General features: G+C 33.9%; 1 protein-coding gene across 9 annotated transcripts in view; it reads left to right on the forward strand.

Annotated features, from left to right (window-relative positions):
- CLOCK (clock circadian regulator) overlaps positions 1 to 27,176 on the forward strand; it is a 118,726-nt gene that overhangs the window by 39,365 nt on the left and 52,185 nt on the right. For 6 of the 9 annotated variants that reach the window (XM_045572478.1, XM_045572470.1, XM_036415898.2 and 3 more), the window contains exons 4-9: positions 2,614 to 2,706; positions 7,151 to 7,240; positions 9,575 to 9,634; positions 12,434 to 12,582; positions 16,231 to 16,322; positions 19,984 to 20,073. In XM_045572478.1, coding sequence (XP_045428434.1) covers positions 7,194 to 7,240; positions 9,575 to 9,634; positions 12,434 to 12,582; positions 16,231 to 16,322; positions 19,984 to 20,073 — 438 coding nt within the window. In that variant the 5' untranslated portion in view covers positions 2,614 to 2,706; positions 7,151 to 7,193. Of the gene's footprint in view, positions 1 to 2,613; positions 2,707 to 7,150; positions 7,241 to 9,574; positions 9,635 to 12,433; positions 12,583 to 16,230; positions 16,323 to 19,983; positions 20,074 to 27,176 lie in introns of those variants that run through there. The other 3 variants (XM_045572501.1, XM_045572483.1, XM_045572508.1) reach the window with 3 other exon arrangements.

Consider the following 27,176-nt stretch of genomic DNA (forward strand, 5'->3'; position numbering starts at 1 on the left):
CTGAATAAATATTCTTATTACTTAAAGGTATGTTCAGATTTCCTGTTTCTTCATAATTTAGTCTTGGTAGTTATATGTTTTAGAATTTATTTCCTCTTGGTTATTGAATTTGTTAGCATCTAATTGTTCATAATAGTCTCATGATATTTTTGTATTTCTGTGGTATCAGTTATAATGTTTCCTCTTTTTGTTTTTTTGTTTTTCCCCAACATCTTTTTTCTGTTGCTTTTCTAGTGTTTGTTTTGTTTCTTCTTTTTTTTTTTCTTTTTTTTTCTTTTAAATATATTTTATTGATTTTTTACAGAGAGGAAGTGAGAGGGACAGAGAGCCAGAAACATCGATGAGAGAGAAACATCGACCAGCCGCCTCCTGTACACCCGAACCAGGGATGTGCCCGCAACCAAAGTACATGCCCTTGACCGAAATCGAAACTGGGACCCTTCAGTCTACAGGCAGACGCTCTATCCATTGAGCCAAACCGGTCTCGGCTGTTTGTTTCTTCTTTAATATTTGTTAGTTTCTTCTAACTTTGGGTTTAGTTCTTTTTTAGTTTTTCGAGGTATAAAGTTAGGGCTTTTTTTGAGGTCTTTTTTTTTTTTTTTTAATGTGTTTACCACCACTATAAACTTCCCTCTTAGTACTGCCTTTGTTTCATTCTGTAAGTTTTGATATATTATGTTTCTGTCTCAAGATATTTTCTAATTTCCCTTTTGATTTGTTCTTTGACCCATTGGTTGTTCAAGGAGTGCTTTTCAAATTCTACACAGATGTGAATTTTCCAGTTTTCCTTATATTGTTGATTCCTAGTTTTATTCTATCGTTGTCAGAAAAAGATATTTAATATGATTTCAAGCTTTTTAAATTTGTCATGACTTGTTTTGTGACCTAATATGTGATCTGTCCTGGAGAATGTTTTATGTGTATTAGAGAAGAATATATTCTACTGTGGCGTGGGATATTCTGTATATGTCTGTTAAGTTTATGTGGTCTACAGTGTTCAAGCCATCTGTTTCCTTATTGATCTTCTATCTGGATGTTCTAGCCATTATTGAAACTGGGGTATTAAAATCTATTATTGTGTTACTCTGTTTCTTTATTCACTTTGTCAATGTTTGTATCAAATATTAGGTACTCTAATGTGGGGTTTATATATATTTACTATAGGCTCAATGCATGAAATTTGTGCAAGAATTGGCCTTTCTTCCCTCAGCTGCTGGCACCAGCTTCCCTCTGGCACCCGGGACCCGGGCTTCCCTCCAGCCTCCAGCAGGCACCCGGGAACCTGGCTTCCCTCGCAGCTCCGGTTTCATCTGGAAGATCTTCCAGAGAGGTGTCTGGAAGGATCTCCAGTCTAATTAGCATATTGTGCTTTTATTATTATAATTATACATTCCAGACAAATTGAGCCTTTATTAATATATAATGCTTTATTTTTGTTTCTTGTGATAGTTTTTTAACAAATAATTTACTTTAAAATTTTTTTTAAATAATTCTTTATTGTTGAAAGTATTACATATGTCCCTTTCCCCCCATTGATCCCCTCTAGCCCGCCCCAGGCCTCAGTACCCTACTGTCTGTGTGCATGGGTTATGCATATATACAGACAAGATCTTTGGTTGATTATCTCTCACCTACCTTCCCTCCCAGTTTCTGTCTTAAAGTCTATTTTGTCTTATATAAGTATGGCCACTCCTGCTTTCTTAGTTACCATTTAGTTGGACTATCCTTTTTCCAATCTTTAACTTTCAGCCTCTGTGGATCCTGAAATCTAAAGTTGAGTCTCTTGTAGATAGTATAGAAATGGATCTTGTTTTTTTGTGTGTGTTATTTCCCCCCCGCCCCCCTCTCTCTCTCTCTCCCCTCACCTGAGGTTATATTTTTCATTGATTTTAGAGAGAGAGGGAGGGAGAGGAAGAGAAAGAGAGAGAAATATTGGTCGGTTGCCTCATCCCCCTACTAAGGATGGAACCTGAAACCAGGGTATGTGCCCTGGCCTGGAATGAAACCCATGACCATTTGGTGCATGGATGATGATCTGTGCACTATACAACACTGACCAGGGCAGCTGCACTCATATGTCTTTTGATTGGTAACATTAGTTCCTTTGCATATAAAGTAATTACAGATAGAGAACTCACTGTTGCCATTTTGTTCATTATTTTTGTGTCTTGTAGCTTTTTGTCATTTTTTTCTTTTTCATTGTTTTCCTTTATGTGTTATTGACTCTGTGTGTGTGTGCGCGTGAGTGCGTGTGTTTACCATGGTCTTATATAAAACATCTTATAATTTTACCAATCTCTTTTAAACTGATAATTTCAATAATTCTACTCTCTTTTCTCCACCCTCCATACATTGGCATCAGTGTCACAAATTATATAGTATATCCATCACATTTTTATAGTTATTTTTATACTTTTGTCATTTGACTTCTGCACTAAAATTTAAAGTGATTGTTTTAATTTATTTTTATTTTTAAATTATTTCTTTTTAGATCAAGTTTATAGAGTTTAGCATTTGTTATGTACATTTTGTAACGAAGTTCTAAATTTTATTATATTTCAAAATTTTAAAAGTTGAATAAATCTAATAATTACTTTTTTCATGTTTAAACAGAATTTTGAGACTGATGGTCAGCCATATTGAAGAATACATTGAACCTATAGTTTTCTGAAGAATCAGTTCAAAAGATCCCCCAAAATACAAAAGGTAATGATATAATTGTATCTTAGAATGCACTTTGGAATGCCACTTTCCAGTAAAGTATATTTCAAAATCCATAAGCTATCTTGACACAATAATTTGAAGAATTATTTAAGTTTTACTTAAAAATGTTTCCTGTTGTATTAATTTATCCTATAACATTTATTGTGCTAGCTATGTTCAGATACTATTTGTGTACTGTGATGATCAAGGCAAAAATTATTCCTGCTCTCAGGAGGATTGCATTCTAAAGGGAAGGGGGACAAATAGTAAATTTTAAAAAATTGTAGTTCTGTGCAGAGAATTAAAATGGATAATAGAGACTAGTGACTGCTTTCATTATGTAGTTAGAGAAGCCCTCAATGAAGAGAAATGTTTCAATTGTGATCTGAATGACAAGACTGTGCCAAACGTGAAGATTTGAGAGCAATCCCCTTCCTTGGGCAGTTATAGGAGGAGGCAGTGAAACAAAAATGAAAATTGGGAATAAAAAAAGACTCCGAATAGCTGCAGCAATCCTGAGAAAGAACAAAGTAGGAGGGATCTCAATACCATTAAACTGTATTACAAAGCCACTCAAAACTGCCTGGTAGTGGCACAAGAATAGACATATAGATCAATGGAATAGAATAGAGAACCCAAAGTACTATGCTCAATTAATATTTGACAAAGGAAGCAAGAGCATACAATGGAGTCAAGACAGTCTCTTCAATCAATGGTGTTAGGAAAATTGGATAGATACATGCAAAAAAATGAAACTAGACCACCAACTTACACCATACACAAAAATAAACTCAAAATGAATAGAGGACAAATGTAAGATGGAAAATCATAAAAATCTTAGAGGAATCATAGGCAGCAAAATCTCAGACATATGCCAAAGCAATATCTTCACTGATACAACTCCTAGGGCAATGGGAACTAAACAAAAAATAAAAGGGACAACATTAAAATAAAAAGCTTGTGCACAGCAAAAGAAACCATCAACAAAACAAGAAAGCTCACTGCATAAGAGAACATATTTGCCAATGTTATCTCCAACCCAATATTAAGGGTTTAATCTCCAACATTTACAGGGAATTCATACAACTTAACAAAAGGAAGATAAACAACCCAATCAAAAAATGCGCAACAGACCTAAATAGATACTTTTCAAAAGAAGACATAAGGAAGGCCAAGAGGCACATGAAAACATACTCAAAGTTACTAATCATCCAAGAGATGCAAATCAAAGTGACATTGAGGTGCCATCTCACACCTGTCAGAATGGCTATCATCAACAAATCAACAAACAACAAGTGCTGGCCAGGATGCAGAGAAAAAGGAACCCTTGTGCACTGCTGGTGGGAATGCAGACTGGTACAGCCACTGTGGAGAACAGTATGGAGTTTCCTCAAGAACCTAAAAATGAAACTCCCATTTGACCCAGTGATCCCACTTCTAGGAATATATCCCAAGAAACTAGGAACACCAATCAGAAAGGATATGTGCACCCCTGTGCACATATTTACAATAGCTAATATTTGGAAACAGCCTAAGTGCCCATCAGCAGATGAGTGGATTAGAAAACTGTAGTACATCTATACGATGGAATATTATGCTACTGTAAAAAGGAAGGAACTCCTGCCATTTGCAGCAGCATCGATGGAATTGGAACATTATGCAAAGTGAAATCAGTCAGTCAGAGAAAGATAAATATCACATGATCTCACTCATTTGTGGAATATAATGAACAACATAAACTGATGAACAAAAACAGATCCAGAGACAGAAAATCATTGATCAGATGTTCAAACCTCAGAGGTAAAGTAGGGAGGGGTGGGAGTAAGGGGAAGAGATCAACCAAAGGACTTGTATGCATGCATATAAGCCTAACCAATGAACACAGACACAAGGGGGGTGAGGGCATGAATGGGGGGTGGGGAGTGGGAATGTATAAGGACATATATGTAATATCTTAATCAATAAAGAAAGAAAAAAAGAGAGCATGGAATGCCTGAGGAACAGAAGGAGCAAATGTGGCTACAGTATAGCAAGGGGGAAAAGAACATGAGTTTAGTTTGGAGAAGAAAATGGGATAGGGGTAGATTTGCAGAAGAAAGTTGTGTTCTGTTTTGTTGTATGATATTTTAGCCATCTGTACAATCTGTAGTAATATAAAAAAGGTAGTTGAATATATGACTCTTAAGTTGAGATTCTGCACTAGGACTGTGGATTTGGGAATTATTAGGATAAAGAGATACTTAGAATCATATGTCTGGATGAAATTATCTAGGAAGTGTACATTGATTGAGAAGGATTTAGCCCTGGGATGTGTCAGTGTCCCCCATTTCTGCTCTGTTCCCCGATTACTACTTTGTTTTCTTAAAATTTGTTTGACACCATTTAAAGAAGTCAAGAGGAATCTTCTAACATTGCTCCAAGTGCTTAAGCCTATTTCATTCTCCCCTCAACTTTTCCGTTAAATACAGCATGTCTGTCAATTGGATGGAAAAGATCTTCACTACAGTGTTAGACATACAGTCTTTATGCTGTTCAATTAGCTAGACAGCAAGTAATATTCGAAAGAATATTGCTAACAATAATAAACTAATGTAGCTTTGGTTTGTATCTTCTAAACCATTTCGTATTCTTTCTTCTTATAGTCAGCATGGCCCTTCCTAATGTAAACCCTAATTCTTAGAGTCCTTTTTTTTATTTTCTAGTTTGTCCTATCTTACCTTTGGATAATTAAACTAACATATATTCAGTGCCACATAAGGCTCAGATCTGGTTTTTTAACTTTAAACTGAAACTATTCCTTTTAAATTCACCTAAATTGGCTCTTATTTTGGTATGATTCTTTTTGTTCTAGTGATAGAACCATTCTCTGTTACTACCATGATGATAAATATGTCTTTTGGACAAGAGGGTTGTACTTAAGTGATCTTTAAAGTCTCTCCTAACTCTCTAACATTCTGTGATTCCTGTGTTCCGTCTGTTGATGTCCATCTAAACATTTAAAATCAGTTGTGTGGTTTTTTTCTGGTGCTAGTACTTTTTAGTTTTATGGGGGATCACTTTTATTTTTTTATTTTATTTTTTTATTAAAGAAGTCTTAGCCCTTCAGTCTCATTTCTGCAGCTGTAACCACACTGGCAATGTGGCATCATTTATCAAGGATTATTCTCTTCTCTCATGAGTGAACATTTGAAAATGACAAAATATTTTAGAATCCATGTTCTTAGAATACCTTTAATCTTCTCTGGTTTAGTTAATTTACACTACTTCCTCAATTTTAAATAAAAATATAGTTAAAGTAGAATTTTTTCATGCCTCAAAACTGTTAGTATACTTATTATTAGTATTAAGGTGGTTTTTTATCATTAACTTATAATTATAGGACAAAGTATCTTATATGGATTAAGCCTTCCTTACACTTTAGAAAAAATGTATAGAATGTAGAGAGACAAATTCAGTCTTGTGATTCTGTTTTAAAGCAGTGAATTTTAATTTCTTCAATGTGGGTGTAAGACTTTATAATAAGGCTGTTCTCTACTTGCTCTCACCACTACCAGTCCTGTTCTCCCTTTATATGTAGTGATTGAAACTGTAAGTTGTAACAAGGCTAGATTTTTCTCTAAATAAAATACTAACCATTTTAAGTGCCTCAAATACGATGCTACCTAACCCTTTGCAAATTGCTATTCCTGTGGCTTTAAGTCATTTCAGCTATTACCTCTTACTGCCCTCTAGTCTGTTATTTCTCAAACTTAAATGATGATAGAAGTATCATGGGGACTTTGTTAAAGTATCATTCTGATTTAGAAGGACTTGGGTGGGCCCAAGATTCTGTCTTGTAACAAACTCACAGGTATAGCTGATGCTGATGGTTTCAGGACCATATTTTCAGTAACAACAATGTAGACTACTTGGCAAACTTATTGTGAAAAGTATTTCCTCTCACTCCTTCCTCTGTACCATCATTATTCCTTTTATTATAATTATTTAGGTATATAACTCCCTGTTCAATTCCAAATTTTTGCCTTTAGGAACTCCGTGTTTCATCCTTGTATTCCCAAAGCTTACCATAATGTATAACCAAAAATAAGCTTGCATCAAATGTTTATTGTTGATTAGATGGTGTTATTTCAGCCTATTTGTAGTAACTAGTCTAAAATACATACTGAGTATTAAGTATAACTCTTAAATTTTGATTATTTTATAGTAGAAAGAAAATGAATTGTGAACCTCATTTTTTTTCCTGTAGACCTTTTTTTTTTAGAAGGAAAAAAAGCCTGAAATGTGCCCTAGCTAAAGTTATTTGCTTTAAAATGTTCTAGCCTTTAGTACAAACAAAAATATTTGGAAGTCTCTATAATAACATATAATGTTTTTCAATATTATTATACTATGTTTATAGAATAAGATTTTTAGAAAACTGATGATTGTGTGTGTTTTTTCACCCAAGGAGAAGTACAAATGTCTACCACAAGACGAAAACGTGATATGTTATGTTGTTTACCGTAAGCTGTAGTAAAATGAGCTCGATTATTGACAGGTATGTTGTTAGAAACTTTTATTTTGAATTATATAAAGCTATTTTAAAACTCACTATTAGAGTAATGGTCTATATCAAACCCGATACAAATTTTTTGCTTAAACATGATTATCATTACATTTAATTTCTGAATGGGAGCATACTGCAATAGTAAAAGCCAAAGTCAGGTGTGTATGGTTTATGTATTTGAGCTATAGTTTTAAGTATCTGAGTATTTGGTTGAGCTGCTCTGAAAGAAATTGTGACAATTGCAAATGCTTCCGTGGTATCTTCTGGAATCATCTCTCTCTATAAAGATAACTCTTGTGTGTTTTTTGCCTTATTTATTGGTGCTAACTCTATTCCATTAAGCATTTTAGCATTTGTGACTGATAAAAGATAACTATAATTAGGATTGCATTAGTTGAAATTATAATCTTTATATCTTACTCTTGGGAAAAGGATAAACTTCCTTGTTTCTTTGATTTTAATATATATATTTTTTAACATTTTAATATCTTTTTGATATTGGAATTCATCTTACAATTGACTTATAATTTAATTGGTAGCATTTTTTTTCTTAGTGGCACATAAAATATTGATAAATAGTGAATGGTACTTAAATTAGATGAAGTACATTAACCTTTTTAAAACTACTTCTCTTTGACAAACTAGCTAATGTGCAAAATACTTTTTATATTTTATTAAATTCACAATTATTTCATGAGATTTTACCGGTGAGGAAACTGTAGGTTAGAGAGATTAAATAATGTGTTTAAAGTCACATAGTAAGTGATGAGCAGGAATAATGACCCGTGTTGGTCTGTCTGACACTAAAGTTTATTACAGTGTACTGTGTGAGGCTTAATATGTGACTTTTGACATTTGGGTTCAGCCCTTTTCCCTTCCCTTTTCTATGAGATAAACAGTGAGGATGCATACTCTCCCAAAACTTAGACCTAAGAGCAAAGAGTTTCCTTAGAGAGGGCTGTGTACACCATTGCTATAGATTTGGGCTATGTCGTACTTTCAGGTGGGATCTGTTTGTTGTTTCCCCAGAAAGGATGTTTCTTCCCTGCTTGTGAGAGATTAAATGTGATTTGGGGATTATACTTCTGAATGATTGCCAATTTCTGTTCTAGATAATATCTCATCTAGGGATGAAATCTGAGTGTGCAGACTTAAAGCAGGGTTCTTAATATTAGTTCATTATCTGTCTGAACATGATGAAAGTTACAGACTCTCCTTTCAATAAAATGCATATGTATATAGAATTTTTCAGAAATTTCACTGCATGCATGGAACCCCAAAAGTCCATACACGGACTTCTATGATGCAAAATTTGCAGATGATTTTAGTAGTGCATCTGACAGACACTTTACAGACCTTCATAGGCCACAGTAAGGTCTGGTTAAAGGAGTGAATAATGAATTGTTGTAAAAGTTCATTAATCACCTGAAACTGTTTAATATTGCTCCTTAGGTTAAGGGGTTATGCACCAATATTCTTGATTTCATGTTAAAATATTCTTCATCTAGATCTTCCCATAACCAACTTTTTCTTCTTACTTAGATCTCAGCTCAAATGTTCCCCATCTCAACAAATCCTTCCTAAACTCTTCAGGCTAAAGTAACCATGAAGTTACTAAAACATCATTCATTTTTAAAAAACAAACAGAAAACTTACTGTACATTTTTTGTGTTGATTTTTTTCTTTCTGCTAGAAAATAGGCTGTAAGAGAGCAGTGACCTATACATCTGGTTAACTGCTCTGTAACCATATTCAGAAGAGAGCCTAGCTTATGGACGTTAATAAATATTTGTCAAATTAATCAGTAATAAGTGAAAATTTATGCTAGATCTTGTGCTATGATGCTGGATATTGTGCTAGATACCTTAAAGCAGTTGTTTAAATTATTATGCTAAATATTGTGAGTTATTTATGATTTATAAAGTAAATATCTCAGAAAATATGTTTTGTAACTATGCTATTATAATTAAAAATAGTTCCAAGTGAATCCTTTTTTATAATGGCAAATACATTAAGTTTCTATAAGTTTTCACTGGTTACAAAATATTTTAATTCCTGTTAAATTAAGTTCTGGTGTAGTATATTGTGTGCAGTACAGCTAAGTGTGTAGTTTTAAAATTCACATTTGTAATAAAGTTTTATAAATGTAATAAAATGGCTATATTTTAATTTTCTAATATTTATTAGGAAACAGGTTAGTAGGTATGAAGTTTAAATTTGTGCAGTCCTTTAACTTATAAGTGATTTGATTCACATTCATTTTAGTGTTGCTGTTGCTTAGTGACTGTGCTCTTATTTTTCTATCCACTTTCTTTTTTCTTTTAGAGATGATGGTAGTATTTTTGATGGGTTGGTGGAAGAAGATGACAAGGATAAAGCAAAAAGGTAGTTCAACTTAAGATGTAAAATAGTAAATAATCACTAAATAAATGTAAAAGTAAAAACAGTAAACCAGTGATTTTCAAAACCTATCTGCCTTAAGAATTTAGTAATTACCCCCAAATGGAACACCTGTGATCTGTTAACAGTGAGGTCATTTCAAGAACTAATTATTTCCAACTTGAATGTAATATGGAAGTAAAGTTTGCTTTAATGGGTGTGATCCAGTGGTAGAATTGGCAAAGATATTTGCTTTCTATATATTTTCTTGCCCTGGAATCAAAATGCCTAATTCGAATTTGTACTTCATGGTAGCTATATGATTCTGGTTATGTTTTTCTATGTACCTGAGTTGTCACACTTGTAAAAAAGAAAATAATAGTCTACCTCATAGGAATTAAATGAGATTTCATAGATATTTACTAGCAGCTGGCATATAAATATATAACAAATATTGGTTGCTAATTTTATCTCCTACCCATGTGTTTAGATATTCCATATATACTAATTCTCTAGTGCTTATTTCTTTTTTCTAGAGAAATAGAACTAGATTCATATATCTTGTCTATTTCTTTTAAAATGTCAAATAGACCATTTTACCATATCTAAATTCTCCCCAAGCCATCTGTTCACCACCACCAGTATTACATGTTATATTTCACATTGATAAACAGGATTATCAGTAAGTTGGGAATCCTCTTAGATTTTCCATTTTGCTTCTCCACTCCAAACTATATCTGATTTACCAAGAATTGGTAATTCTGCCTCTTAACCCTCAAAACCACACTGCTCTGATAACAGTGCCCCTGCTATGGTTCATAGGTTTTAGGATATTGCAGTTGCCTCCTAAATGGTAATCTGGCTTTCAGTCTTGTTTGGTGTATGGTAAGTTTTTAGTTGGATTTGCTTAGTGTGAATTTCTTTCACCAAGCATTAATCCTTTCTTCAGTCTGATGCCAGAGTAGTCTTATTAACAGGCAATACCATTCATGCCATTTATTTGCTTAATATCTTTCAATGCCTTCCCATGGCTCTCAGGATAAGTGAAAATCTTTTTATGTAGCATAAAACTACTTTCCCCCCCCAGAACTTAATACTCCCACCTTACCCCCTAACTCTAGCATAATTGGACTTGTACATTGGTCACATTAGCCACACTGAACTAGTTGTGATAGGTTTTCATTTCTTTATAAGTTTCCTATGCCTGGAATGCTGTGTACATGCCCTGCTGCCATCTCTTTCTCACATAGTCTTCAGGACTTAATTCAGCACAGTTGGGTGCTATCCTTAGTTTCTCTGAGTTTCCATATGAATTAGAATTTTTTAAATGTTATTAAATTTATTGGGGTTACATTGGTTAATAAAATTATATAGGTTTAAGTGTACAATTCTATAATACATAGTTTCCAAAGGAATTAGGTGTATTTCTGGGGAGGGATATCTTTCTCCAGTATACCTCGCCCTTATTAGCAGTCTCTGTCATTATAACAACGTTCAGTGTCAGGTAATATCTGTAATGTTTCATAAGAGAGTTGAACAATTGGATTTTCCCCAGTACTAAAATAGAATAAATACTTGTTCTTTATGGGGAAAAATAAAATAAAGTATCCTTTGACATTTTGGGAAAGTAGTATACTTAAACAAAAACTGAATTCTAAATTATAATTTCACAAAGCATATAATTAGAGGTATTGTAGAATGATTAATTGCTCTACAAATAATTGTACTGTATTTACTTGTCTCAAGAGGTCTCTGTGCAACTAAGTATTTGTTTACTGGTTACTGCTTCACAGAATGGTAGTAATTATTCATTTATTTAGCACATATATTTTGAGTTCTTTCTGTATGTTAGGTGTTATTCTTAAGTGCTTAGATGGAAAAATTTGGGCTATCTTATCAAGGAGCCATAGCCTAATGGAGAGGCAGATAATGTGAACAAATAATTACAGCTTTGTGTTGGAAGCTGGGATATAGGAATAAAGAAGAAGAATGTGTGTGTGGGTAAGCCTCAAGGTAGGAAGATTTTCATTTTTAGATTTGTTTGTAATTTAAAGCTTACAAGTGATGGATAAGATGGTTTGGATTGGGCACAGAAAGCAATATACAGATCTTGTATCATAGAACTGTACACTTGAAACCTATGTGATCCTATTAACCAATGTCACCCCAGTAAATTATTTAATAAATTTAAAAAATAATTTTTAATAATTTGTATTAATACATCATATGTACTTTCATATTAATGTAATAAGGAAACTATAGATTCTTGATACATATTAGAGTAAATAAAATCTGAGATTTTAATGCCATTGGTCTTAATTAGCATTTTCATAAAAACATGTATGCCAAAAGCTTAATATGTAAAAGTTTTGTTTTTTTAAAAAATATATCTTTATTGATTTCAGAGAGGAAGGGAGAAGGAAAGAGAGATAGAAACATTAATGATGAGAGAGAATAATTGATTGGCTGCCTCCTGCACGCCCCCTACTGGGGATCGAGTCCAAAACCCAGGCATATGCCCAACCCGGAATTGAACCCAGGACTTCCTGGTTCATAGGTGGATGCTCAACCACTGAGCCATGCCGATCGGGTATAAAAGTTTTTTTTTATTGATAAACAGGAAGAAATATTATTGCTCATAATAACTGTATATTGTTGATAAACTAGGAGATAAATATTTATTATCATCTACATTAACAGAAGAACATGGGTGTAGTTGTGTCCAAATTGAGCATTATATTAAACTACTTGTGTAAATAAATGTATTGTTTGAAAACTATTTCTTTAATTTTTTTGTTTCATCAGAGTATCTAGAAACAAATCTGAAAAGAAACGTAGAGATCAATTTAATGTTCTCATTAAAGAATTGGGATCTATGCTTCCTGGTAATGCTAGAAAGATGGACAAATCGACTGTTCTGCAGAAGAGTATTGATTTTTTACGAAAACATAAAGGTAAGTTTTTAACTTTGTTAAATGGTTTTTGGTTTTTTTTAATAACAGAATCTCCCTTAAAGCATAATGTGATAGAATCTTGGCAGTGATGCTTAAGAGTGGATGTTCCTAACCTTTTTTAAGGGGAAGAAATCAATTGCTTTTTAAAAGATTTCCTGGTATGTTTTTTCTTTCATTCAACAAACATTTATGTAGTGCCCAGTATATCCTACATTTTTATAGTGCAGGGTTACAGTCCTGGCCCTCCTGTAACTCAAGCCAAGAGAGGCAAATATCTAAACAGCTAATTTCAGTGCATATAATTATAACAGGTCGAGTGCTTGTAGACCTTAAACTTGTTAGGAAAACACAGGAAAGAATGTGTCAGGCAAGACTTAAAAATAGTTGATCTTTTCAACTGAGTGTTCCGTTTAGATTAAGTAAGGAAAACATCTTTTCATAGAGAGGAAATAGCATGTGCAAAAGCAGAGAAGCAAGGCAAGTTCAGTGTAACTGGAGCATAGTTTGAGTTTGAAAATTATGGACATATTTGAAAGAAAGGCAAGAGCCAGGTTGTAAAGGCCTTTTATATCATTTTAAAAGATTGTTTCAGTGTATATCTAGGAAATAAACATCTTTAAATTAAAGTGATTATTTCTTAATTAAAATCATTTTGACTACATAAATCATGAAAAGAAAATTTAAAGAATATTAAGTATATTAGTAACAGATAATACGTGAAAAAGTTGTAAAAGGACATTTCCTTTTTCAGATGTAAATTAAACTCCAAAACTCAGAAGGAGAATTTGTAATTAGTGCCTCTTTTTATTTCTCCCTGGCTCACTCAGTAATGCATTAATAACCTGCTTCATGTTCCACTGATCTGAAATTATTTTTATTAAGGTTAATAGCATTAGTAAAATTATCTCCCCTGCAACTAATAAAGCAATAGCTTTTTCTTAAACATCATTCTCTTCTGCATGTCTGAAGCACTGGAAATTTTAATCCATTCTCCACTGGCTTTTCCCTTGGCCTGTGATATACTGCATTTCTTCATTCACCTCCCTCTTCCTGACTAACCCTAACTTCGTTCTCTTTCTTTTTTTGCTCTTTAAATGTGACATTTCTGAGGGTCTTATCTTTTGTGTTCTTGCTTTCTCTATACTCTGTCCCTTGGTTATTTCATTCAATAACTTCATCTATTGTCTCTCTATTAAACTATTAAGTCTGTATTTAAGATGCTAACTTTTCAGTCTTTTATTTCCAGATAACTTCTGGATCTTTCTTTTGCATGTCCTCAAACTCGGCGCATCTAAAACAATTCATTTTCATTTTGTCCAATCACCTTTTCTTCTCAACTTTTATTTATTTTTACACCACCATTCTTTCACTCCCCCTAGATTCAAACCTGAAAAGACTTCTATAATAGTTCTCTTGATTCTTCTGTAAATGTGTCAAAGTTGTCTTCATTTTATTACCATTTTTGTCATTTTATTTTGCCTTTACAAATAGTATTCTCATGCCAAAACTGGTTAGGCTCAGTGGATAGAGCGTTGGCCTGCGGACTGGACAGTCCCAGGTTCGATTCTGGTCAAAGGCAAGTACCTTGGTTGCTGGCACATCCCCGGTGGGGAGTGTGCAAGAGGCAGCTGGTTGATGTTTCTCTCTCATTGATGTTTCTAGCTCTCTATCCCTCTCCCTTCCTCTCTGTAAAAAAATCAATAAAATATATTTTTTAAAAACAAAAAACCCAAATAGTATTTTCACTACTTCAGTGTCCCTCATTAAATAGCACACTGAGCCCCTCAGGCATTGTAGTTCAATAAATGATTGTTGAATGAAATGAAATAATATGCATGCACACATTTCCCTCTGACAATAGAGGATTAATTTTGGCATTAAATAGATCAGGTTTTTTGTGTGTTTTTTTCAAAATTGGGTATAAAATTCTTACAAAAATAAAATTTACCTGAAATTGGAAGAGTTCTCATTTAATTATTAGCCTAAAATAAGTTGTGCTTAATTAAACTTGTGGGATTTGCTTGTGCATTTAACTTTTTTTTCGGGATGTTTATAATCGATGTGAATTGAAAAAGTATGATTATATCATATTCTAAAAAGCTAGACTTTTTAGTTACTCTTCATATTCTAGTGCAGGCATTTTTATTTTATTTATTTATTTTTTTAAATGTATTTTATTGGTTTTGTACAGAGAGGAAGGGAGAGAGATAGAAACATCAATGAGAGAGAGTCATCGATCAGCTGCCTCTTGCACACCCCCTACTGGGATATGCCCGCAACCAAGATACATGCCCTTGACTGGAATCGAACCCGGGACCCTTCAGTCCCCAAGCCGACGCTCTATCCATTGAGCCAAACCGGTCCCGGCGAGGCATTTTTAATTTAGTAGATTTTTGGTGACAATTTAATATATTTACACAAGGTGTCCCAAAAAATGTATACACACTTGTAACAGCTGATAGCTCTATTTGAAAACGAAATGTATTTTAATAAGCACTGCCTTTGTAACTATTCAAACTGTATGTATTAATATTTTGGAACAGTGTATATATCTGGTCATAGAAAAATCTAAACAACTTAGTCCATACTTTTTGATTCAAAGTAGAATATATTTTGAAGAGTAAAATTTGTGACAGATTTTTATTTTGCCTGGTTTTTAAAACTACGTCTGCATTTAAAGATGGAAAAACATTTGTTAGCTAAATTTAGTTATGAGAAAGTTATTAATAAATTATGAGTTCATGTCTCATAATTTATTAATAACTTTCTCATAACTAAATCCACTAGCAAGTAGTATACTGCAAAATAAACTAATAATTTTGTTAAAATATTGTCCCAATCCAAGAATCTCAAAAAAATTTTGACCAGCTCCCTACTTCTAAGAAAACATGCCAGGGGACACTAAGCAAAATCACTGTGGGGTTATTAATATAAAGTTTTTTGCCCCAATTCTTAATTTAATCTCATTGATTAAGAATAGAGCACGTTTGTCCTAGACCTTCACAGGTCTAGGCCCTGGGGGGCTGACAGAGAAACACTGTTGCTCAGATCCTAAGAATAGAGCACCTCAGATTGGGAGCAATCTTTATACTTGGCAATAGAAGGGCTGGAAGTCTTCTTTGTTAAAAGCAGGCTTACTGACTTCCTGGGCTGTTTTCCTACAGGCTCATGTCCTTATATCTGCTCTAGGTTCTACCACTTGAATGGCAAGGAAAGGAAGATGAAAAAGAAAATTTTCCCAATGCTTGATATATCTGCATGTTCTGAATTTTGTTCGGTCATTGTGTCAAGCAGGAAGCAACACAGGCTATCACAGGTCCCCAGAGAAAATCCAAGAGACCCAAGACCAAATCCTAAGGAGATAATTTGCTATAGTAGCTCAAATATTTCAGCATACCAAAACTTAGACCTCCTGATACCTATCTAGACCAATAATGTTATTGTCTAAGATTCTCGTCTTTATTTATTTATTTATTTATTTATTTATTTATTTATTTATTTATTTTTATTTCCCTCCTGCCCGCCACTAAGGTTCTCATCTTTAATTAGAGTGTGGAAAGAGAAGGCAGTTTAGGGCTTTTGTATTGCCCCAGTCGCCCACCCTGTAGTAAGAGTATGCCACTAATGTGTCAAATAATCTGTTTACAGAAATCACTGCACAGTCAGATGCTAGTGAAATTCGACAGGACTGGAAACCTACATTCCTTAGTAATGAAGAGTTTACACAATTAATGTTAGAGGTATGTCCAGATTTAATTTTTGAAAAGTTTTATTTTTCTTTAAAAAAACAAAAAACAAATCATAAGAGTGACTAATTTTAATATTAATTTAATGTTGAAAATACTTAATTCACTGTAAATCAATAAACTATTATCTTCAATTAAAATTAATCAATGTAAGTATTGTAAACAAATAGTACTATCTGGTAAAGGAATGACAAAATTTTCATATTTTCAGTATTAAATGAATTTTTGAGTGGATTAATAAAAGTCAGAAAACTATAGCTACCAAATTTTCTGTCTGAGATGACACTAGCAACATTCAAATGAAGAATAATATATTTTATTCATCACATATTAAATATGAAATGTATCCTACTTGTTAGTAGTTTTTTTAAACAAATTGAAATCTACCCCAAAATAACATAAAATGATAATACATGAGTATTTTGAAATGAAATGTACATTGAAAGACAACTTCTTAATTCAAGTAGATATTTTTTTATGTGTGTAAAATAATATAGGTATCATCTATGGACACAAAGTACACAGAGTTCAGTATCAAATTTCCATGAAAACTTATCCTAAGTAGGAAACAGAGGCAGTAAAGGACAAGAAAAGTAGGTACATAACAGAAAATAACGTAGAAAGATTAGAGGAAAGTGATTGAGATGGGGATGTAGGCGTTGTTAAATAATTACATCTCTTATCCTGCTGGTTTGGATTTATTATTTTACACTTGAAGTGTTTAGCTGTGTCGGGTATGTACAGGGAAATGCAAAAAGTAGGTTTACAGTTGTGAGTATGGGAAACCTAATTTATTCTTGAATTGTCATTTATTAATTATTATATTCCTTATATGAATAACTATAAACCTACTTTTGACCCACCCTGTTTATGTAATGGCTATATATCGTGTCTTTGTATAGTGACTAAAATCTAAGCAACATAAAGTATTTGCAAGTTAATGAGGAACAGTTAATTGCTAGATTAAATCTTTGTATATTCAACAGAAATGTTAACATGGAAATTTGTTGGAATATGAATATATTGTGTATATTTAAACCTTCACTTAAAAATCTGGAATAAAACTCATCACATTTCACATTAACTCAGTGAACCTCACAATACTTTTATGAAGTAGACACAATTAGTATCCCTTTCTTACTGCCATATAAGGCTATTGAGGAACAAAGAGATTATGAAACTTGTCCAAAGTAAGTAGCTCAGCTGGGCTTTTTTGCAGGTAGACTGGCTTCTGCACTCATGGCCTCAGCCCCTGTGAAACTTCTTTCAGTGGAAGCTAACCATGGTGCTGAACTTGCAGCTTAGTAACCAGCAGCTAGCTAGCTCTTTAAATTAGTGGACACTTGAGTTATAAACCAGAAAATAGTTTCTGATTTTGTTAAATATTTCTTCTAAAAAGTAGTTTGATGTTATCTAAGATTATCTCTTTAGGTGATAAATATTATGTTTATGAAAGGGTGCACACAACTAACATCTACAACAGAGAAAGGAAATAACTCATTCAATTTTAATTTAAAATTTTTAAATATTCTTTATTGATAAAGGTATTACATATGTGTCCTTATCCTCCTATTACCTCCCCACATCCCTGCTCATGCCCTCACCCGTGTTAATTGGTTATGCTTATATGCATACATACAAGTCCTTTGGTTGATATATTCACCTTACCCTCTGAGGTTTGACAGTCTGACCGATGCTTCTCTGTCTCTGGGTCTGCTTTTTTGTTGTTGTTGTTGTTATCATCAGTTTATGTTGTTCATTATATTCCACAAATGAGAGAGATCATGTGATATTTATCTTTCTCCACCTGACTTATTTCACTTAACATAATGTTCTCCAGTTCCATCCAACCTGTTGTAAATTGTAGAAGTCCCTTCCTTTTTACTGCAGCATAGTACTCCATTGTGTAAATGTACCACAGTTTTCTAATCCACTCATCTGCTGATGGGCACTTAAGCGGTTTCCAAATCTTAGCTATTGTAAATTGTGTTGCTGTGAACACAGTGGTGCATATATCCTTTCTGATTGGTGTTCCTAGTTTCTTGGGATATATTCCTAGAAGTGGGATCACTGGGTCAAATGGGAGTTTCATTTTTAGGTTTTTGAGGAAACTCCATACTGTTCTCCATAGTGGCTGCACCAGTCTGCATTCCCACCAGCAGTGCACGAAGGTTCCTTTTTGTCACATCCTCGCCAACAATTGTCATTTGTTGATTTTTTGATATAGCCATTCTGACAGGTGTGAGATGATACCTTCATGTCATTTTGATTTGCATCTCTTGCATGATTAGTAACTTTGAGCATGTTTTCATGGTCTCTTGGCCTTACGTCTTCTTTTGAAAAGTATTTAGGTCTGTTGCCCCATTTTTTGATTGGGTTGTTTATCTTCCTTTTGTTAAGTTGTATGAATTCCCTGTAAATGTTGGAGATTAAACCCTTAATATTGGGTTGGAGATAACATTGGCAAATATGTTCTCCCATGCAGTGAGCTTCCTTGTTGTTTTGTTGATGGTTTCTTTTGCTGTGCACAAGCTTTTTATTTTGATGTAGTCCCATTTGTTTATTTTCTCTTTAGTTCCCATTGCCCTAGAAGATGTATCATAAGATCTTAGAGGAATCCACAGGCAACAAAATCTTATTTTAATTTTATGATTATATTCTCAGTGCAATCCTATATAATAAAAGCCCAGCAACCAAATAGCGGAACGACCAGAACAACCAGTTGACCAGTTACTATGACGCGCACTGACCGCCAGAGGGCAGAAGCTCAATGCAGGAGCTGCCCCCTGGTAGTCAGTGCACTCCCATTCTGCTGACTGGGTTGAGTGGTGCTCCCATAGTGGGAGCAGCCACTCAGAGGGCAGATCCACCGCTGCTCAGCTGACTTGGATGAGCAGCACTTCCACAGCGGGCTGATTCCCACAGGCCACGCCCCCACCAGTGCCCAAATCTGTGCACCAATCCTTTAGTTTGTAATAAAATATGTGGTAATCATTCACTATTTACCTTGCTTCATTGGTATGAAAAATTTCTTAAAATTAATGAAGTTAATTTTAAGCCCTAGCCTGTTTGGCTCAGCTGATAGAACATCTAACCTGTGGATCAAAGGGTCCCAGGTTTGATTCTAGTCAAGGGCACATCTTTTGGTTCCAGGCTCCTCACCTGTTCTGGGCCCTAGTCAGGTCAGATGCAGGAGGCAACCAATCCATATTTTCCTCTCACATTGATATTTCTCTCTCTTTCCCTCTCTCTTCTACTCTTCCTAAAAATCAAAATATATACAAAAGGAGATAATGAATTCTTTATCTTTGTGTGCCAAAGACATTATTAATGGTGTCTGCTTTAGTGATATTAGTATCTTCAAACAAGGCCATCTGTGTACAATATATAAATTATAAAGGTAGAACATTAAGTCTATAGTTTAGAAATCAACTGTCCAATAGCTAAAGAGTGATATTTTTCCCCCAAAAGCATTTTAAGAATGCATAAAGATTTATACCATACTACAATATTGTGAAGGGGGAAAGCTAGCATTTTGATAGTGTTCTGGAAATTTCTACCTATGTCTTCTGTCATTTAGTAAGTTAGATTTTTATTTTTGTGCAAGAAAACACTTTATTTTTTTTATTTAACTAATTATTATGTTTAATTTCAGGCTCTTGATGGTTTTTTTTTAGCAATCATGACAGATGGAAGCATAATATATGTGTCTGAGAGTGTAACTTCATTACTTGAACATTTACCAGTAAGTATAAAAATCCTGTGATCTCTTTCTTATTTAATGCCTATTTTTAACATTGTAAAGTACTAGGAAATGTACCTCTAGAGTAGGGGTGTCGAACTCAATCAGAGAAGGGCCAAAATCTAAAATCCAGCCTAAATCACGGGCCGAATGGTTTACTGAACAGTCATAAACTGTCATTGTGATGGAAATGCAGCGGAGTGCAGTGATGACAGCGCGGTGCGGGCCACATTGCAAGGCCTGGCGGGACGGATTTGGCCCGCGGGCCTTGTGTTTGACACATGTGCTCTAGAGCAACGTTAAGCAATAAGTAGAGTGGAGGAGAACTCAAAATATATCTTTGTTTTTCATGGCTGTTTTTTTTTCTCAGTTCAGTCATGCCTCTGTAATTTGTAGTAACTATTCAGTGGCCTCTTTATCTAACTTCTGTTCTTGCTGTCTTCTTTTTTTCTGATGCTAAGTTTTCAGTATTTCCTCTTTATTCAGCCTGGTGAAGATGTTGCTGAATCACTGAGAAGACCTTGAGAACAACTAAATTTCTTCTGAGATATTCGTGTTACAGCTAGAGGAATACAAATAATTTTCTCAAAAGAATAACTTAAAAGAACACACTAAAAATATTAGATACAGAACTTTTGTGCTCTGTGGCTTGAATTGATAATGCCTAAGTGGCAATATTCAATATGTTATCAATATAATCCTGGGTACAGAATTAGAAAATAATTACATTGTATGATTTCGATAAAAATGGTAAGCACCAGAATTAATGTGTATTGTTTTACTTCAACTATATTTATTGAATATCAACTCTCTACCAGACAATGTTAGATGCTCTGCTGCAACTGACAGTTTTAATGAATTTGAAATTTTTATTTAATATGTAATGTTCTTATCTAAGATAGGGCTTGTTGTATAAATATTCTGAAGTTACTTGTAAGTCACTCTTAATTTATTATAAATACAAAGTACCTGTATTGTAAAGGTCTCTTTTAAGAGATACTGACAAGCAGTATTGTCCTCCCTCTGATTACTCTGCCACCTCATACTCTATATAAAGAATGGACACTACACTTAAAAGACCAGATTTAGCCAAAACCAGCCTCAGTGGTTAGAGCATTGGCCTGTGGACTGAAAGGTCCCAGGTTCGATTCCGGTCAAGGGCATGTACATTGGTTCTGTGCACATCCCCAGTAGGGGGTGTGCAGGAGGCAGCTGATAGATATTTCTCTCTCATCGATGTTTCTAGCTCTCTGTCCCTCTTCCTTCTTCTCTCTAAAAAATAAAAATAAAAATCAATAAAATATATATATTTTTAAAACGACCAGATTTAAAAGGTAATTTCTTACTGAAGGCCAGGCATTAAGTAATTTGCTGATTTCTGTGCCTCACACCAGACAATGACTTTGCTTGCCTGCTTTTCTAGTGGCTTCCATTATACAGTAAGCTCAAATAGTAGGTAATTTAACCAACATCTAAAAATTATTTGAGAGGAAACATTATAGAACACATAAATAAACTAGTATAGGCAGAGAAAAGGACAGATTGATTAGCTGAATTTCCTGGGCTATTCTTTTTCTTTTCTTTTTTAATTACATGTGAAAAAAGCTAGGGAAAGAAACCCATTGTAGGATTAAGATAATGATTAAAATAATATTCATTTTAAAAAGGTATTATTATATTCTTTTAAACCATATACAATTGTATAGGTTTTCTTTTCATTATGTATTTATAGAAACTATGTAATTTTTTAAATTAAAATTTTTAAAAATTATTCATAATCAGCATCTTATGTAATATATGTGGTAATACTTTTTAAAAGCCTATTTCTTGGGCACTTTCCTTGAACTCCATTCAGAATTGGATGCCCTTCCTCTCTATGCTCCTGTTACCATATATGTACTGTCATCATGACACAGTGAATTGTAGTTTTCTGTTTACTTGGGTAATCATGGTAGGTGTAGCTTCTTAAATGAGGAACTTTATATCCTCATGGGCTAGCTAGTTTCTTAGAGAGGCATTGGTAATATTTTATTGAATGAGTAGGGTATTATTGATGTAGGCTATTGGATGTAGCTGTTTTAAAAAATATTTCCTAATGACACACTAGTATTGAATCTTTAGTGAGGTGAAGTTTAATTGATTTTTAAAATAGATAACATGTGATAGATCTAGCTGGGATCCAAGCATTTTGTCATTAACATTGTCTTCTCATGAAAACTGTCTTTATCTTTCCATTCCATCCTGGATTTTTAAAACCCTTTTTATTTTATAACTGTTTTTAGATTCAGAAAAATCAAGAAAACTGTACATAGTGTTCCCATGTGCCCCATACCCAGTTTCCTATGTTATCGGGTCTAGTAATAATTAATGTCGTTTTTAAACATTCGTTTAAAATCTTGCTTGGCGTTGACTTGTATTGACATAACCTTCAAACACGTGGTATCTACAGAACGTGTGAAGTGCAATTAACAAGTTTTGCTTGAAAAAGTTTGTGTTTGGTTTGGTTTTTGCAAAACTAGGGCTAAGAAGATGGCAGATGAAGAGCATATTCGGCACTGCATGCTTTACGAGTTCCAATTAGGAAGAAAAGTAAGTGAGGCTGCAAAAAACATCTGTAGTGCTCTTGGTCAAGATGCAGTTAGCGCCAGAAAATGCCAGCGTTGGTTTGAGAAATTTCGCAAGGGAAATTTTTCGTTAGATGACAAGAGTGGTCGAGGCCGTGTGTCCAATTTTGATCAAGAAGCTCTTCAAGCTCTTTTGGTGCAAAATCCTCAAATTACCCAACAAGAGCTTGCGACAACTTTAAATTGTTCACAAAAAACAATTTCCAATCAATTGCGTGCACTTGGCAAAGTCCAAAAGTTTGGAAAATGGGTTCCTCATGAGTTGACCGACAACAACCGTAATCAAAGAGTCACAATTTACAGTTCGCTCCTCTCTCGTCAAAACCGTTTGCCGTTTTTAGAGCAAATTGTTACCAGAGATGAACAATGGGTGCTGTATGTTAATTTGAAAAGGCGGCCTCAATGGTTAGACAAAAATGAGGCTCCGCAGCCCACGCCAAAACCTGACTTGCATGCGAAAAAAGTGATGTTGTGTGTTTGGTGGAATTTTAAAGGAATTCTTCATTATGAACTTTTACCATCTAACCAAACCATTACAAGTGCAGTGTATAGTGCCCAATTGGAAAGGTTAGCCCAAGCTTTAAGAGAAAAAGAACCCGCGCTGATTAATCGGAAGGGCGTAATTCTTCACCACGATAACGCACGACCGCATACTGCAAGAATCACTGCTGAAAAACTGCGCCAGTTGGAATGGGAAGTTCTCCCTCAACCTGCATATTCTCCTGATATTGCCCCTTCCGATTACCATTTGTTTCGTTCTTTGCAAAACTTTCTTCTTGGAAAAAAATTTAATAATGAAGAATGCCTCAAAAATGCATTGACCGAATTTTTTGCATCAAAATCACAAGAATTTTACAACAGAGGGATTAAAATGCTTCCTGAGCGTTGGGCACAAGTAGTAGAAAAGAATGGCAACTATATTGTTGATTAAATTTTGTTGTATTGTTTAAATAAATTCGATTTAAAACAGTATTAGAAAACGACATGAATTATTACTAGACCTAATATTAACGTTATCTTTATATTTTTCATTGAGTTAGCCAAAGCAGATAGATGGTTAGGTGAATTTGAGGGCAGAGGAAATTGCTGCCGCTGCTCTAGTAGACCCATTTCATTCCATATTAAGTTAATAGTATCCTTTGTTAATGTGCTTTTGCTGCTCACCAGTTACTATGGACACTTTTCTTCACATCACTGATATTGCTGAATTGTATATTACTCTGTGGCTTGAGGGAGGGGGGAGGCGCAGAAAGAGAAACATGTTTTTTGAGAAAATAAAATAATACTCAGGATCAAACATAAGAAAAAATATGTGATTTTCTGTTTTGATTGTCATTAATATTTAAACTGTAACAGATGCTAAACAAAAGGTTTAAAATAATGCCTTTTTCATTGTGTTTATTGTACATACCTATTAACTAAAATAGAATTTTGACCGAAGGACTTGTATGCATGCATATAAGTACAACCAATGGATACAAAATTCTGGGGAGGGAGGGCATGTGGGGGGGGGGCAATAGTAAGATATGTGCACAGATAATAATTAAAAAAGGAAAAAAATTAAAAAAATAAAATCAGTAAAAATAAAATATAATAATAAAAAAATAAAATAGAATTTTGGCTGTTGCCAGAAGGAAAGACACATTAGCAAATTCCTAAATTAGGCTTCAATGTTTATAATTTAGCTTTTTTGAGAAATTAAACTCGCCATCTTAAATTAGTGGTCAACATGACTTAAAATTACAAGGCTGATTCTATAAATCATGCAAAAAAAAAAAAGTGTTCTTTGTCTCTTCATGCTTATTAGGCACATTTTAACCTATTTGTGGCTAATAATTTGGCATAAATGCTTTATTCTTTTGAGATTGGGAAGAAAACTTACGGATTTTTTTGTCTCCCGATCTGGCTTTCTGTGACAAAATTAGGCTCATGCCACTTCAGTGCCAGAAGAGATTTTAGACATCATTAGTCCATCCCCTTTATATTATCAGTAAGAAACATGAAAGTAGAGAAATTGGACTTAACTGTGCAACATTTTTGTGGAACTTCCAAGACACAAAGTTGATGTTTTACTATATTTCAAACTCTAAACTTTAAAAAAATTTTAAATTTTACAACTAAATATTGATTCCTCACACTTGTTTAAATGTGTTTCTCAGAGAGAATATATTAAAATTGTAACCGAGTAATGCAGAGAAGGTGATAACCACATTACAGCTTAGCAGAGGGAAAAGATAATTGATAACATTTTATAATTTCCACAAAATGTTGAAAAACAGAAAGGCTATTGATATATGTCACATAATTAACTCAGGAGGATTTACGTTTCTTCTTCATGAAAATGCTTGAAGGAGATAAAAGGATCAGGATAGCTGCCTTTTTAGTTTTCTTTGAATTGTGTTTGGGAACTGAGTGAATGGTATGGTGATATTAAGTATGATTAGCTTCATTTAGAGATTTTAAATATGGTGATTAATGGAAAGTTTGACATATAACTTTGATCCCTCATAGAATGAAGTTTCAGGGGAAACAGTGCTTGTGACCATATCACTCTGTGCTACTCATTTATATTCTTTTCTCTGTGAATATGAAACACCTATTTATAGTTGGGAAAGCAAGGATAACATAGGTCAGTTTATAATTTCCTAAAATAGTAAAAGAAATTATCAATGAGAGTAAATAATAGAAAACTATAATCATTCTCAAAATGAAAGTTTTAGTACTTCAAATAGTTTTATTTCTGTTTAAACTATTCTTTACATTAATATCAATGTGTCTGTTTTGTCAATAAAAAAGCAATTTTTTAGTATTTCTGTTATTCATGCCTGAATTTTTAGTGTATCTTAGGTGTAGCAGTTAATAATGCGGATTTTTTTCAATAGATTGAATTACACATATGTTGATATATATGTGATTTGATATGTATGCTTTTTAGTTGTATTAACAACAAGTTTCAAAACTTGATGTCAAATTTCTGAAGGTGTTAACATCATAGATATTTTTACACTTAAAAATGTTGAATTCCATGCCCAAAAAAAAAGAGCATTTGTGGGTAGTTTTAATTCATTACTTTATTTTGAAGAAAAGTGCTGCTGAATACTTTGAGAAGCTTATGGTGAACATGTTCCATCTCAAGATACTGTGAACACTGGTTTAAACGTTTTAAAGGTGATGATTTCTATATGAAAGACAGTGTCCAGGTCAACTGAAAAAGTTTGAAGACCAACAATTACAAGCATTATTGGATGAAGATGCATGTCAGACTCAAAAACAACTCGCAGAAAGATTTAAGTGGTGCTCACCAAACAATTTCTGATTGTTTATAAGCAATGGGAAAGATTTTAAAGGAAGGAAAATGCCACATCAACTGAACAAAAGACAAATGGAAACCCAAAAAGTCATCAGTAAAATATTGGCACGAAAGAAAGTCTTTTCTGCATCAAATTGTGACTGGCAATGAAAAGTGGATTTATTTTGAGAATCCCAAGTGCACAAAATAATGGGTTGGTCCAGGTCAACCATCAATATGTACTACAAGGCCAAATTGCTTTGGAAAGAAGACAGTGTTCTGCATTTGGGATGAGGAAGGTATGGTGTATTAGGAGTTTCTAAAACCAGGTGAAACCATTAATACAGATCGCTACTGAGGACAAATCAATTTGAACCATGCTTTGATCATGAAATGACCAGAATATGCCAGAAAACATGGCAAAGTAATTTTGCTTCATGATGACCCACCATCACACACTTCAAAACCAGTTGAAGATACATTACAAGATTTTGCCTGGGAAGTAACTAACCCACCAGTTGTATTCACCAGACCTTGCTCCTTCAGATTACCACTTGTTCTGATTGTGGACACATGAACTTTTTGAGCAGTACTTCAAAACATAAGAAGTGGAAAATTGGGTCTCTGAATGATTTGCCTCAAAACAAGAAAAGTTCTATTAAGATGGTACTATCCACAAATTACCTGAAAGATGGGGACATGTGTAGCTAGTGATGGACATTACTTTGAAAAAAGCACTTTTGATGTTTCTCTTGAAATTATTGTTTTCTTTGATTACAAAGTCCGCATTATTAACCACTATTAACCACTACACCTAGTAACTTCTGTTCTAGAGGCTTTTCAGACTTTCAGGGGGAGAAAAAAAAGAAAAAAAAAATTGTTTAAATGGAGATATATTTTTAGTGTGGTTATCTGTAAGCCTTTATCAAATAACTCCTTAATCTAGAATCAAGTATTGTACTAGTAACTGTTACATGCAATGCACAACTTTAATGTGTCTTAATTTGAAGGGCGGTAGAAAATATATAAGAGATAGGGGGCTTTTATTATTAGAGGCCTGGTGTACGAATTCATGCACCAGTGGGGGCATCCCTCAGTCCAGTCTGTAGGATGGGGCTGAAACTGGCTCTCTGACATCCCCCGAGGGTCCCAGATTGCAAAAGGGCACAGGCCAGGCCCAGGGACCCCACCTG

Source organism: Pipistrellus kuhlii, unplaced genomic scaffold (genome assembly GCF_014108245.1).
Source record: "Pipistrellus kuhlii isolate mPipKuh1 unplaced genomic scaffold, mPipKuh1.p scaffold_m20_p_1, whole genome shotgun sequence".
Taxonomy (NCBI): domain Eukaryota; kingdom Metazoa; phylum Chordata; class Mammalia; order Chiroptera; family Vespertilionidae; genus Pipistrellus; species Pipistrellus kuhlii.